The 12,358-nt window shown below is 39.6% G+C and overlaps 1 protein-coding gene across 1 annotated transcript in view; it reads right to left on the minus strand.

Annotated features, from left to right (window-relative positions):
• Positions 1-12,358, minus strand: part of KIF13A (kinesin family member 13A) — a 193,794-nt gene that overhangs the window by 18,240 nt on the left and 163,196 nt on the right. The window contains 8 exon segments of the mRNA XM_070244119.1: positions 945-1,071; positions 2,292-2,391; positions 4,013-4,051; positions 7,262-7,408; positions 7,611-7,743; positions 8,935-9,086; positions 10,946-11,119; positions 11,652-11,813. Coding sequence (XP_070100220.1) covers positions 945-1,071; positions 2,292-2,391; positions 4,013-4,051; positions 7,262-7,408; positions 7,611-7,743; positions 8,935-9,086; positions 10,946-11,119; positions 11,652-11,813 — 1,034 coding nt within the window.

Genomic DNA, 12,358 nt, shown 5'->3' on the forward strand with positions numbered 1-12,358 from the left:
AAATGGAATCTGATTTCTCTTAAGTGCCTAGCACATATTCTTGGAATCTGAATGAGAATAAGCAGCAGCAGGAGTTACCATTTAATGGATGGGCACTATGGACAAGGAATTTTTTATATATGATCTCTAATCCTTACAACAGTACCAAAAGGTAGCTCCATTAATAGATAGGAATAGAGCCTCAGAGAAGGTAAGGAAATTTAATACTTAAGAGCTGCGGCTGCAAACTAAATCCAGATCTATTTGACTCCACAGCCGAGGATACCATGCTGTTTCTTTTGAGTGCTTAAGAGTTGACTCTATGTTAGTGACCAAACTAAGCAGGCACCAGGGCAAAGAAGAAGATATATTTTCTACCTTCTTCAAGTATATTCTGGAAACACCCTTCTTTTGAGCCAAAAATAAGAGAATTTCTGGAGATCAGGAAACCATGTCCAAGTTGCTCATGCAGAGGAATTGAGGAATATGGTATTCGATTCCTAGCCAGGTAATAACTGCTCTCTGGCTTCCTGTGAAAGGAAGGTGGCTGCAGTGGGGAGGAAAAAAATGGAAGGCAGGAGCCAGTCCCGTGGCGCAGCAGTTAAGTTTGCATGCTCCACTTCAGCGGCCCTGGGTGTGCAAGTTTGGATCCCAGGCACAGACCTGGCACTGCTCATCAAGCCATGCTGTGGCAGGTATCCCACATAGAAAGTAGAGGAAGATGGGCGCCGATGTTAGCTCAGGTACAGTCTTCCTCAGCAAAAGCGGAGGAGAATTGGTGGCAGATGTTCGCTCAGGGCTAATCTTACTCAGGGGGGGAAAAAAAGGGAAGGCAGCACTAGAGATAGGTGGCCCTTCCCTGGGCAGCTCATGTTACTTCATATTTACTGTGACAATCCTGGAAAGTCACTTGCGTGACTTGCCATAGGCCATCCGCACCATCCTGTCAGGTCTGGTGGACTTACCAGTCGGCGGGCGCCCCGGGGATCCCACTGCCCGGTGCTGGCACCAGCACAGCATTCCTTTCCTCCGTCAGCCCCACCCACTGCTCCACAAGCCGGGCTTCCCGCTCCATGTCATCCTCTGTTTTCTCTGCAGGACAAAATGAGGGGATGAGCACCAAGAAGGGAGAAAGTACAATTTCAACACTTAAAATAAATAGATTTTTAGTTGGTGCTATCCACCAACGGCTTAAATATCCACCACATTCCAAAAGAGGGTTTGAGACTTGGAAGTTCAAGCCTGAGCACCCAGATCAGCTCAGAGAGGCTACGTCACTGGCTGAACGGGCCATAAGCCAGGAAGAATGAACAGAACATTAGACTGGGGATTAGAAGACTTGGGTTATCTCACTGGTTCTGCAATTTGTGGAAGTTACTCAACAGACGAGTCTAGTTTCCTGATATGTCAGTAGGGATAATACAACTCGGCTACTTCACATGCTTGTTGGAAGGATCAAATGAAATAATGGATGTGACACTGCTTTATAAAACCATACACCATTCTATAAAGATAGAAGACTGCACGCTGAAAAACTAACTTTATTTTCCTTGAGGCTCATTATGAAAGGGATTTTATTTGATAAGTTTTGAAATTCTCTTATCCATAATCCAACTCTGGAGCTACCCAGGCATAGTCAAAGTGAGTTTTCACTAGCAGGCTGAGCACAGACACAGACAGACACCAAGAACGTTGAACCACGATGTTTTACAGAAGGAGAATTTTGGCTAACTTCCACATGAAATAGATGAACATTTGTGATGTGACCTTTGGTGCAGAATCAACCACAATGAGTGAATCATAAAGTCAGAAGGAGAGACTAAGAGTTGTAAGAGCATTTTCTACTCTAGAATCCGAGTGGCCATTGCCAGCAGAGGAAAACTCCATCCTTAGAGCTGAGGGGCAGCTTCAGGCCACGCTGACCCAGCTGAGCGTATGGCTACTGCCCAGTAGTAGCTGGGCTGACCTCATAAGTGCTGTGGTTTCAGAAGTGACCCTTTATCTGCTGTCAGTCCCAAGTTCTGAGCTTGGAATACCTCATTCTGAGATATTTGGTATTGATCGCATTTGCATTTATAAAAACAAAATTTGAGTTTAACATTTATTGTTGTAATTAACTCAGAGTTTTATGAAAACTTATTACTTTTAAACCTTCTTAAACCAGCATTGTATAATATGATTCACTAATATCTACAATTGTTATGAGTTCAAAAAACGAAGATACTATTGTCCAATGAAGGGAAGAAAACAACCTACCACCATTGTGTAGAAGTGAAAAAGCCACTCCCAGGAAAGAGGTTAATCTCACATACCTTTTTTATTGCTGACTTTTTTAATCTGTTCATCTAAGTATTCTCGTCGTTTAATGAGTGCATCAGACCACCTCTCTCGTACACAGTTTAAGTCTTCTTCCTGACATCAGGGAGGGAAAACATGTTCCTGTAGAACGCATAGACAACTATTTCTTTTTTCAAAAAAGATGTTTAAGTTGATTAGGAAACTTTTCATTAGGAAAGGCCATTGAACATTGCTGTGTGATTAATCTGCCAGAAAGCAAAGAGGCCTCAGTAACATTGCATGCTGATCGAGGATCCTGTTACTCAGAAATCAGAGCCCCTAAATTTCCAAAAGGATAATTACACTTAAAAGCAAGAGAAGCTCAAACTACACCAGCTGTTGGATGATTCTTACATAGTCTGTGCATGTGTGTATTTAAATTATAGCTATTCATTTGCAGGAGTTTTGATTCTAAGCAGAAGGACACCATGAGCAGAGCCCAAACCACGTAACAGCAAATGGAATGGAAAACAACAGGCATTTTCATAGTTCATAGTTCAATGGCCTGATAATGTGTATTTTCTGAAGTGCAAAGCATAGATCAGCAGAGAACCGTTCTAACTTGCTGCAAAGATCTTACCTCCAACCACTACTGCGAGGCTAACCAAAAACCTCCCATGCAAAAACCCAACATGCAGTCAGCCATGCTGTAAGAACTCCCAGAAGCAGCCGCTGGACTTCACCGTGAACAGTGTGGCAGGAAGCGCACAGACAGCCACAGGACGTTAGTTAATGGCGTTGCTGAGATCCAAGGGGATGCTGGTGTTTTCCCTAAGGTTTGTTTTTGTTTGCTTGTTTTCTCTCTTAGTAAAATTATGAGGTGGCAAAAAAAACCCCATCAGTTCTATTCAGAATGCTCTTGGACTTGCCTAACTCCAGTCGAACCCTTAAGATGTTACATTAAGAGCAGACACCTGAGGACCTCTGAGGCTTTACCCTCAATATATCCACACTCTACACAGAGCAAGGCACACCGAGAAAACAGGCTCTTAAAATTTACGTGGAGAATCAGTACGAAGACTGGGAAGCAAACCCAGAAAACTTCATCTTGGTTTGCCGCCTTGACCATTACTATTATCCCACATTCCATAATAGCAGCCCGGTCAGTGCTGACTAGTGAAATTTCACATTTGCACATACTTTTTTCTCTAGATTTCCAAAAGAAAAAGCTGAGGTTTAACTTCTTCAGGTTATGGATAACTAAGCTTAGTCCTAATGAGAGAAGAAAACTGGCTAAACAAAACATAACTATGTTTTCCTATTCAGCAAGAGTCTTTTAAAGTAAAATGGCATATTAGAACAATACTAGTCTCTTGGATGTAAAGAACTAATAAGTGTGGTTTCACATATGAAAGACAAGAATTTGCTTCAAGATTATGGATGGGTAACTGTATAATTTTTAAGATCACCAATTTAATACAGTGATAATGGTCTCGCCTAGAAATGGTTTATAAACTAGTAATTCAAGATGGCATAGCAAAGATGCAATATCTGGTTATAAATTTTGAACTCACAGAGAAATCTCTAGAAATAGTATTGTAGCTCTGATTACATTTAAAGCAAATCAAAAGCAAGTGAAAAACGGCATATTCTTGTTCTACGGTCCTCCTGCCTCCTCCCTGCCCTCTGCTTTGCGGATGCTGGCAATTAGCAGTAGCTGTGCCCCATGCCACAGGATTGACAGCAGCAGCAATACCTGATAACTATCCATATCATCACCATCCTCATCATCTCTCTGGTAGGAAGAAAATAAACACAAAGGACATGCATTTTGTTTCTCAAACAGCACACAAGGAAAATAATTCTTTAAGCTTAACACACACATTACAATGAAAAGCACACACAACATCAGCATAATAAAACATTTAATTGAATCTCAAAAAGAGTTTAGTGGATTTAATTCACTTGTCTATAATTGCTTAAAGAATTTCAGGGTTTTTTTTAAATAAAGAAAGGAATCATTAAAAAAACTCGGGTGAGAAGAGGAACCAACACCATTGGGTCAGGCCTTATTCCACTGTTATGCAAATAGATATATTTATGGGCGAGCTATTTGGTGGGGATTTAGAATGGATTCAGAAAGACAGAATGGCAAAACTAGATTCTATTGCTCAGTCTTTTAGCGTTAGCCATGAGGCTGCTAAGGCCTTGAAGAATGAAACGATTTAACGTAAGTATCACACAGATGGCGGAGGGTCAGATAGAAAGGCGGGCCTCTAGCCTCCCACCTCAGTGCCCTTCTGCCTGCACCACACCACTCTCACTGATGAAATCATCACGGGTGAAAGCCCACTGGGAACTCAGGCTATCCACATACAAGGTTCTGTCTACTGCACTACTGCAATAAAAGCACAGGCCACTGTTTTGAATATATGGATCTATCATTATCCATTACTGGATATAGCAGTATCCAAACCAATCAGTTGAGAAAAATCAGAACTGTCCCAAACCCATGGCAATATCTTATAATAATTACATAAAATAACAATCTTGGCAAAAACATTCGGCAAAATAAATTCACCATGTTGCAAAATAAAAGGGTTTTAGTTGAGACAATTTTCCTTAGAAACAAGAATCAAGAAATCCCCATTTGGAGAGAATATCCATCCATATGGAAGCAGGTTCTACTCAAAATGAATGCTGGGCCATGTAACAACCTTCTTTCATTTTTCTATGGTTATTGGAGCGTTAATATTCAAACAGGCAGTGAAGCAGTCAGTTATAGAAAAGACAAACTTTTTTTTCAAATGCTTTAAAAATACAGCTAAATTATTCTCTTATCTAAGTATACATCAAACTATACTGCTTTTTTTTAAAGCATTTAAAATATAGTTAAAATTATTCTCTGTGAAAACTTCAAAATACAAAAGTTTGGTAACCATCATTATCATTTAAACATTTTATTTTATTTTTTTCCTTTTTCTTCCCAAAGCCCCCCAGTACACAGTTGTGTATTTTTAGTTGTGGGGCCTTCTAGTTGTGGCATGTGGGACACCGCCTCAATGTGGCCTGATGAGCGGTGCCATGTCTGTGCCCAAGATCCGAACTGGCAAAACCCCAGGCTGCCTCAGTGGAGCATGCAAATTCAACCACTCGGCCCTGAGGCCAGCCCCATCATTATCATTTAAATAATTCTAACTTATTAAATGCAAGCCTAATACTAAAGTAATTTTCTTCGAACTAATTCCCCATATAAATGAATAAAGTACAAAGAGTTCTAATTTATCATTAATTTTTAGACTAAAGAGGTACGTCTATTAACTGAAACTAGCCTGAGCTTTCACGATGTAAAACTGTTGTAAAATCAGCACATTCTGGATTGGCTTGAGCTACTGCATTAGAATAATTCCAAAAGCACCATGTCAACAACAAAAAGTTACTGGACGTGACCTTGAGCATGGCAGCAAAGAAAAAGAAAAGCTTTAAAATAGTTACAGTTTAAATTTTCATGGATCTACTAAGCTCTTAAAAGAGCATATAGCACTGGGGAAAGCCTGATGTTTGGAGCTCAAATTCTGAGAAAAATCAGTTTTAACTCAAGAAGTAGAGCTGTTTTAAAAAGTGCAGATAATCAGTCCTTATACTGTTTCTCAAACGGGAACATTTCGTCTGTTGGTGATCCATATTGTGGATGTCACAGTTTAGGATGCAGAGTTTCAAAGTTTTATCCAAGATCAGAGATTTATTAAGCCACAAAATTTTACTGCAAAGAGGGACCGCAGGGAATTATTAAGTCTACCTCATTGTTTTCGAGAAGAGAAAAAAGGGAACTTGAAGTTTAAATTACCCAAAGGAACCATTCAGTAAGACCGACCTAGACTTACAAACCCGCATCTCTCCACTCCACATCTAGTGCTCTTTCTACCAGGCCCTGCAGCCACCCCGAAGCTGATGGCCAAGTGAGGGACTGAACTGGGATGAGAACACATATAGTCCAATTTCCTACTCCACACACAAGGAAAAGTCCAGTGGAGGAGTCTCTCCTGAAACAGCAGACGCTGCCCTCCAACCTTCACACCCTCCCCAGGCTTTAAGAGCCGGAGGGAATTTTGGCGGGGGATAGGGAAGGCAGTGTTTGACAAAGCTACGTTTTCCTTAAGGCCCAACAGCCCAAGCCAATGCTCTTCTTAGCTTTCAGAAAAGTCTTTGCCTGAATGCCATGAAGCCAAAAGGAAACTGAGATAGAGGATGAATCATTGTCGAGAAGGGCTTGGGTTAGGCCCAGACTCCACAGCGAAATGCTTTCTCCCCATCGTGATAGGGAGAGTGCTCCCGCTCACATGTGGCAGTGAGGGAGTCGGAATTTAATGGTCCAATTCTCCCCAGTCCCAACTTCATATCTGGTAGTAAAGTCGGGACTTAGTGAAGCATATGCTTTCTTTCAGGCCACTGGGGACAAGTTTCCTAATCTCAAAGTTAATTCTCACAGAGTACTGGAGAGTTCTGACTGGTAATATGAAGTTTATATCTTTTAATTTTTTAAAATGAAAACAGAAGTTTAGTAAATGGAGATTTAATGGACAAAAATGATTATGAGGACAACTTTTAATTAAAAAAAAAAAGTAGAGCTTTCAAAGAGCTGGTTAATTATGCCAATGTATAGGGGCAATTTTATGTTAATAAAAGTGGATCTGGCCAGGCAGCAGTGCCAAATAGCCAAAGTAATTGGGCTAGACGTAAAATAAATGATGCCTGAAGTAAATGAGTACTATAGCATTAATATATTTGTTTATAAATAAAATGATTATTAATCAATCCTAAGCCAATACAGTATTTTAAATCTAGAAAAAAAGGCAGTGGATGGAAATATGAATGTGGGCGAGGGCAGATACATGGTTAAGCCGAGGAGTTCTGTTATGTTCCCAAACAGGTCTCCATCATAGATCACTGACTGCCTTAATTCTGCATTAACCAGTCTCTGTTATTTCAAGTCTGTTTGTCTTACCTGGTAACTGTCCAGCCCTCTTTGGAGCTTGGTGGACCTGGCAGTCACACAGCCAATGGATACTGACAAGATAGCTTCAACCATAAGCGGCAGTGTCCCTGAATGCTGTACAGGTTTTACTGTGACTTGCACTCTCCGGGAATGACCCTGCAGAGGCGGGGGGGTGTGATGGGTGGGTGAGTGATGGGGAAATGGGTGCCAGGAATGGGAACGGGGAGAAGTTGAAGAATTGGGATAAAGGGAGGAAAAAGAATTAGGGAACAAAGAAGCAAATACTTAGAAAATTCTCAGGAAATTGTCAGAGCAGGACAAAGAGAAAACATGAAATAAACAAAAATAAACTTAGTACCTGTCTCAGTTGAAAGATGCCTCCTGTGTTGACATCTTTTGCCTGATGAAGCTCCACTGCAGCATATTCCCCTAACTCATTCAATTCTAATATGGAGATCCACATTTCTATTCTGCGAGTTACTTCATTCCACCTACAAGACACATCACAACAAACAATAACATCATCACCCAGGGACATTATTAGTAATAAGGCACCATTTGCTGAGCACTTACTATGTGGTAGGTACTGTGCTTTTATGTCGCATAGATTATTTTCTTATTAACTTCCAAAACAACCCTATGGTATAGGGTCTTTTTACTTATTTTACGGAGGTATAACTTACATTCAGTGAAATGTCCAGATCTCAAGCACAGAGTTCAATGAGGTTTGAGAAATGCATATGCCTGTATAACTCACCCCACCATTAACTCAGAAAGTTTGCTCATGCCCCCTTCCCATTCAACTCCCCGACCCTGGCACGAGCCACGTAACCTCACAGATTAGTTTTGCCTATTCCAGAAATTTATATAAATGGAATCATGTAGTATGTACTCTTTTAGGTCTAGCTTCTTTGATTCAGCATAATGTTTCTGAGATTCACCCAAATGGATATCAATAGATCCTTTCTTTTTTATTGCTGAGTAATATTCTACCATATGAATAATACCACAATTTGTTTATCAATTCTCCTACTGAAGGACATTTGGGTTGTCTGTAGTTTTGGGATATTATCAATAAAGTTGCCATGAAGGTTCATGTACAAGTTTGTTTGTGGACTTAATGTTTTCATTTTTCTTGGTAAATGCCTAGGAGTAGGACTGCTGGGTAATAGAAGAGGCAAATCATCAACTTTACAAGAAGCTGTGACTTTTCTCCCAGACTGTGGCTTGTCTAGTCATTTTCATACTGATGTCTTTTGATAAGCACAAGCTTTTACCTTTGATTAAGTCCAACTTAAAACTTTTTTCTTCTATGGTAAGTTCTTTTTGTGGCCTCTCTAAGAATCTGTGACTATCTCAAAATCATGAAAATACTCTATTTTCTTCTGTAAGCTTTATAGTTTTAGCTTTTACACTTAAGGTTATGATCCATCTCAAATTAATTTTTGTGTATGGTGTGAAATAAAGGTCAAGGTTGTTTTTTTCCACATAGATATGCAGTTGTTTCAGTTTCGTTTGTTGAAAAGACTTTCCTTTCCCCACTCAATGTCTTTAATGCCTGGTGGTTCCTTTTATCTTTCTCATTTCACAAATGAGGAAACAGGTCCAGAGAGTCTGCATTCTTAATCACTGTCCAGTGCGAGTCTTGATCCTGTGTCTAAAGCACACAGCCAAGTACAAACCTATCATGCAATGTTCTTGTCTTAGCATGAAGAGAATCGACTTCCCAGATGGAGCTACCATTTCCAGCACACCGGTGGCCCCACACTTCAATCGCCAATGCTCCATCTGAAATGAACTCCAGGAATTCTTCTGTTACGTTCACCACATAGTCCTGGGAAAAGGGGGAGGAAGAAGAGAATGACAATAATTATGCATAAAGGAATCTGTGAAATTTCCTTTTTACCTTTCAACTGTATATATATTCACTTTGGAATATATTAGCCTAATCTTAACCCTAAAACTATTTCGTTTATAGAAAACCATAAAGAATCACAAATATTAGATGAGGAAGGAAAATTAGGAGGTAATTTAATTCAAACTCCTTTCTCTTATCAGGGAGGAAACTGAAGAAAGCAACTTGTCCCACGTCATACTGCTAGTTAGCTGCAGAGCCAAATCTATATTCCCTTATTTCTGGTTCTTTCTTGGTTCCACAGGACCATTCTGACTCTAGGCTAGCACAGACTAATCAGCACATCAAAAAAAGGAAATTCTGATTGTTCCTTGCTATGGCATAGAAGAATAATAAGAGAATTAAATTTTACATGATTAACTTCATGACTCTGTGCCCTTGCTCTTAAACTCTCTCACCCCAATTCCTCATTGTAAAACGTAAACAGATAAGTGTGAGGAAATGAATACTAAATTGACTGAGAAGTATGACAAATCACCCTGAACAAAGCAGCAGGCAAGGAACCAAGCCAATTTTCTCAGCATCTCAGTGGAATCTCAGGTGAAGACAACTCTACGACTCTAATTTCTGGAAATAGCTGTGCTACACTTATTTAACCTTTTACTATCTACCTTCTTATTTATTCTATTTGGAGACAGAGCCAGAATTTTAGAAGAAAAAATAAACATAATGACCAATGAATACAATATACACGTTTTAGAGATTAAAAAAACCCCAAGGTCACACAGTGACTCCAGGGGCTCCGAGACCAGTATTTATTAAACCAATTTTTAACTACAATGCACTTAAAATTCAGGTTTTATCCTTCTAAATGACAGCTTTGTGGATTCAAAGAAAGATGGGGAATATTTAAGAGTATTGAGAGAACAATAACAAAAAAAATGATTATAAAGATTTTGAGAAACAGACTTGGTGAAAACAGGCGAAAATAAGTGGGCTATTTATTTTCAGAAAAAGAAAGACTGGATAGTCTTTACATATGTGAAATTTTATAAGTGGTGATACGGTTTTTTTTTCTAAGTGTAGAACCAGAAAGAATAGGCACAACTTGCAAAAGAAAAGGTCTTGAGTATCTATTAAGGACTGTCCAAAGAAAAACAAAATTACACAGAGGGCAGAGTACCTCTGTCAGAAATGATTTGTTGGCAGTCTGATATGAAAGACAGGAAAGGTAGCTGATGCCACAAAAGTAGGTCCAACCAATATTCATCAAAAATTCACCTTTTCTATTTTATATGTTCTTAAAAACTCACATGGTACATTAGAATGCTATGCTTAGAATGCTATAGTATATTCAAAAGAATGAAAAATATCTATAACAACTTACCTGTTAAGATGTCCACATTTATTAAAATAATAAGATGCAATTCTGCAACATGTATAATAGGATCCCACATTTGTAAAAGCAATTTTTTGAGAAGGTATGCATGATGTTTTGTGTATCCATTCCCATTTATGTGTATGAACATACGTTTACTACATACATATAGAAGTTGTAGAGAACAGAAAACTGCTTAGCAAAATATGTAGCAACGTGTCATTGGTGGTTACATCTTTGGGGAATAATATTTTGGGAAGAGATCTTTTAGATTTTGTTTGAAACATCCTCAAATTATCTGAATTTGTAATGCAGTACATTTTGGGGCTAAAAAGCCCAATAAACATATTATGTTTATAAAAGATTCTTAGGGGGAAAACTTTGAAGTTACAGGTAGAGATATGAACCTCGCCCAGGTCCACTGCCTCCTGCACAGCTCATTTTGAAACGGCGCCTGTACCTTACAGTGAGAGAAGGTCACGGTGTACTGGGCATCCTTGGACTGCGGGGAGGGCACCTCTGGGTCCACCACAGGGGCAGCCACTGTAGACTCACACTGGTCCCAGAAAGTGTATTGACAGAAGACAAAATTTGAGAGGTTTAAGGGCAGCCCAGTTGCCTCTTTAATTTTTACCTGAAGAGATTTTAAAAAAAGGAAATATAACTCTCATGAAGAAAACATTAAACTACGTATTCTTCTCTTTTTTCAACAACTTCAAATTTAAGAGTAAGCAACGAAATAAATCAGTCATCCATTTGACATCTGAAAATACTTGGCACCATTTCAATACAGATTCTATCTGTAATGAAACCTGGACTGTGGTGCTGTAATTATAGTATATAAACTTGGCAACAAATGTACACATCCCTCTAAAATTTTCCTAACGACTGTGTTTCTGATACAGACGCAATGTTTACTACAAAAGCATGATTCACTAAGCAACACACGCTTCTTGCATGCCAAATACACATAGACTTCTGAAATATCAAGTAATTGTCGTAAAAAAGTGTGCTATACTTCTGGAAAAAGTACTGTCCACCATCGTATTTATTGTCAGAAAGTCTACCTTTTACTATGCTCTATGAAAAACTCATAAGATTTTCTATAATATTGTTTTGAATTAAAAAGGTCATCTATCTGAGCCTTCCCATCACTGCCCTCTCACCCGGCAAGTCAGTTTTTTGACTCGGTGAATGATTTCCCCACTGCTGTCTACGACTTCAAGGCTCCCACTTTCACTGGAGTTCTCCGAGGAGTCATCCTCCACCACGCGCTCCGGGACAGCTCCTGTAACACGCATCACTTCCACGTGGAGGCGCCCTGCAACCTGGGTCAAGGAACCAGAGCACCTTGGAGTTAAAAGACATCTCATGGACAGCACTGACCTGAAACAGAAAGCTCTCTACAATATCCCCAGTGAGCAGTTCTACAGCTACTGCTTGGCCATCTCCAGCAACGGGAAACTCAACACTCCCTGAGCCAGACCATTCCATCGCTTGTCCCTCTAATCATACTGCCTTACTTTGGGCCAAATTTGCCTCCTTACACCTTGCCTTCTGGAGTCATCTTCATTCTTATCCTTCTTCTGTAGGGCAGCCCATGAACAGCTTAAAGGCAACTATCATATTCTACTTGGAGTCACCTATTTTCCATGTTGGCATATTCATTCACTTAATCATTTGATCAAAATACCTGGCCTCATAGAAATACCAAGATAAAGACATGGGCTCTGCTGTTGGAGGACTCACAATCAAGAAAGATAGAGAAGTAAAAACCTGTAACAACAGTGTGGACTAGCTGCTATAACAGAGGTATGCACAGGTTGTTATGGGACAAATCTACCCACTCAACAAAAATTTACCAGGAACGGAC

This window comes from Equus caballus, chromosome 20, assembly GCF_041296265.1.
Source record: "Equus caballus isolate H_3958 breed thoroughbred chromosome 20, TB-T2T, whole genome shotgun sequence".
Classification (NCBI taxonomy): domain Eukaryota; kingdom Metazoa; phylum Chordata; class Mammalia; order Perissodactyla; family Equidae; genus Equus; species Equus caballus.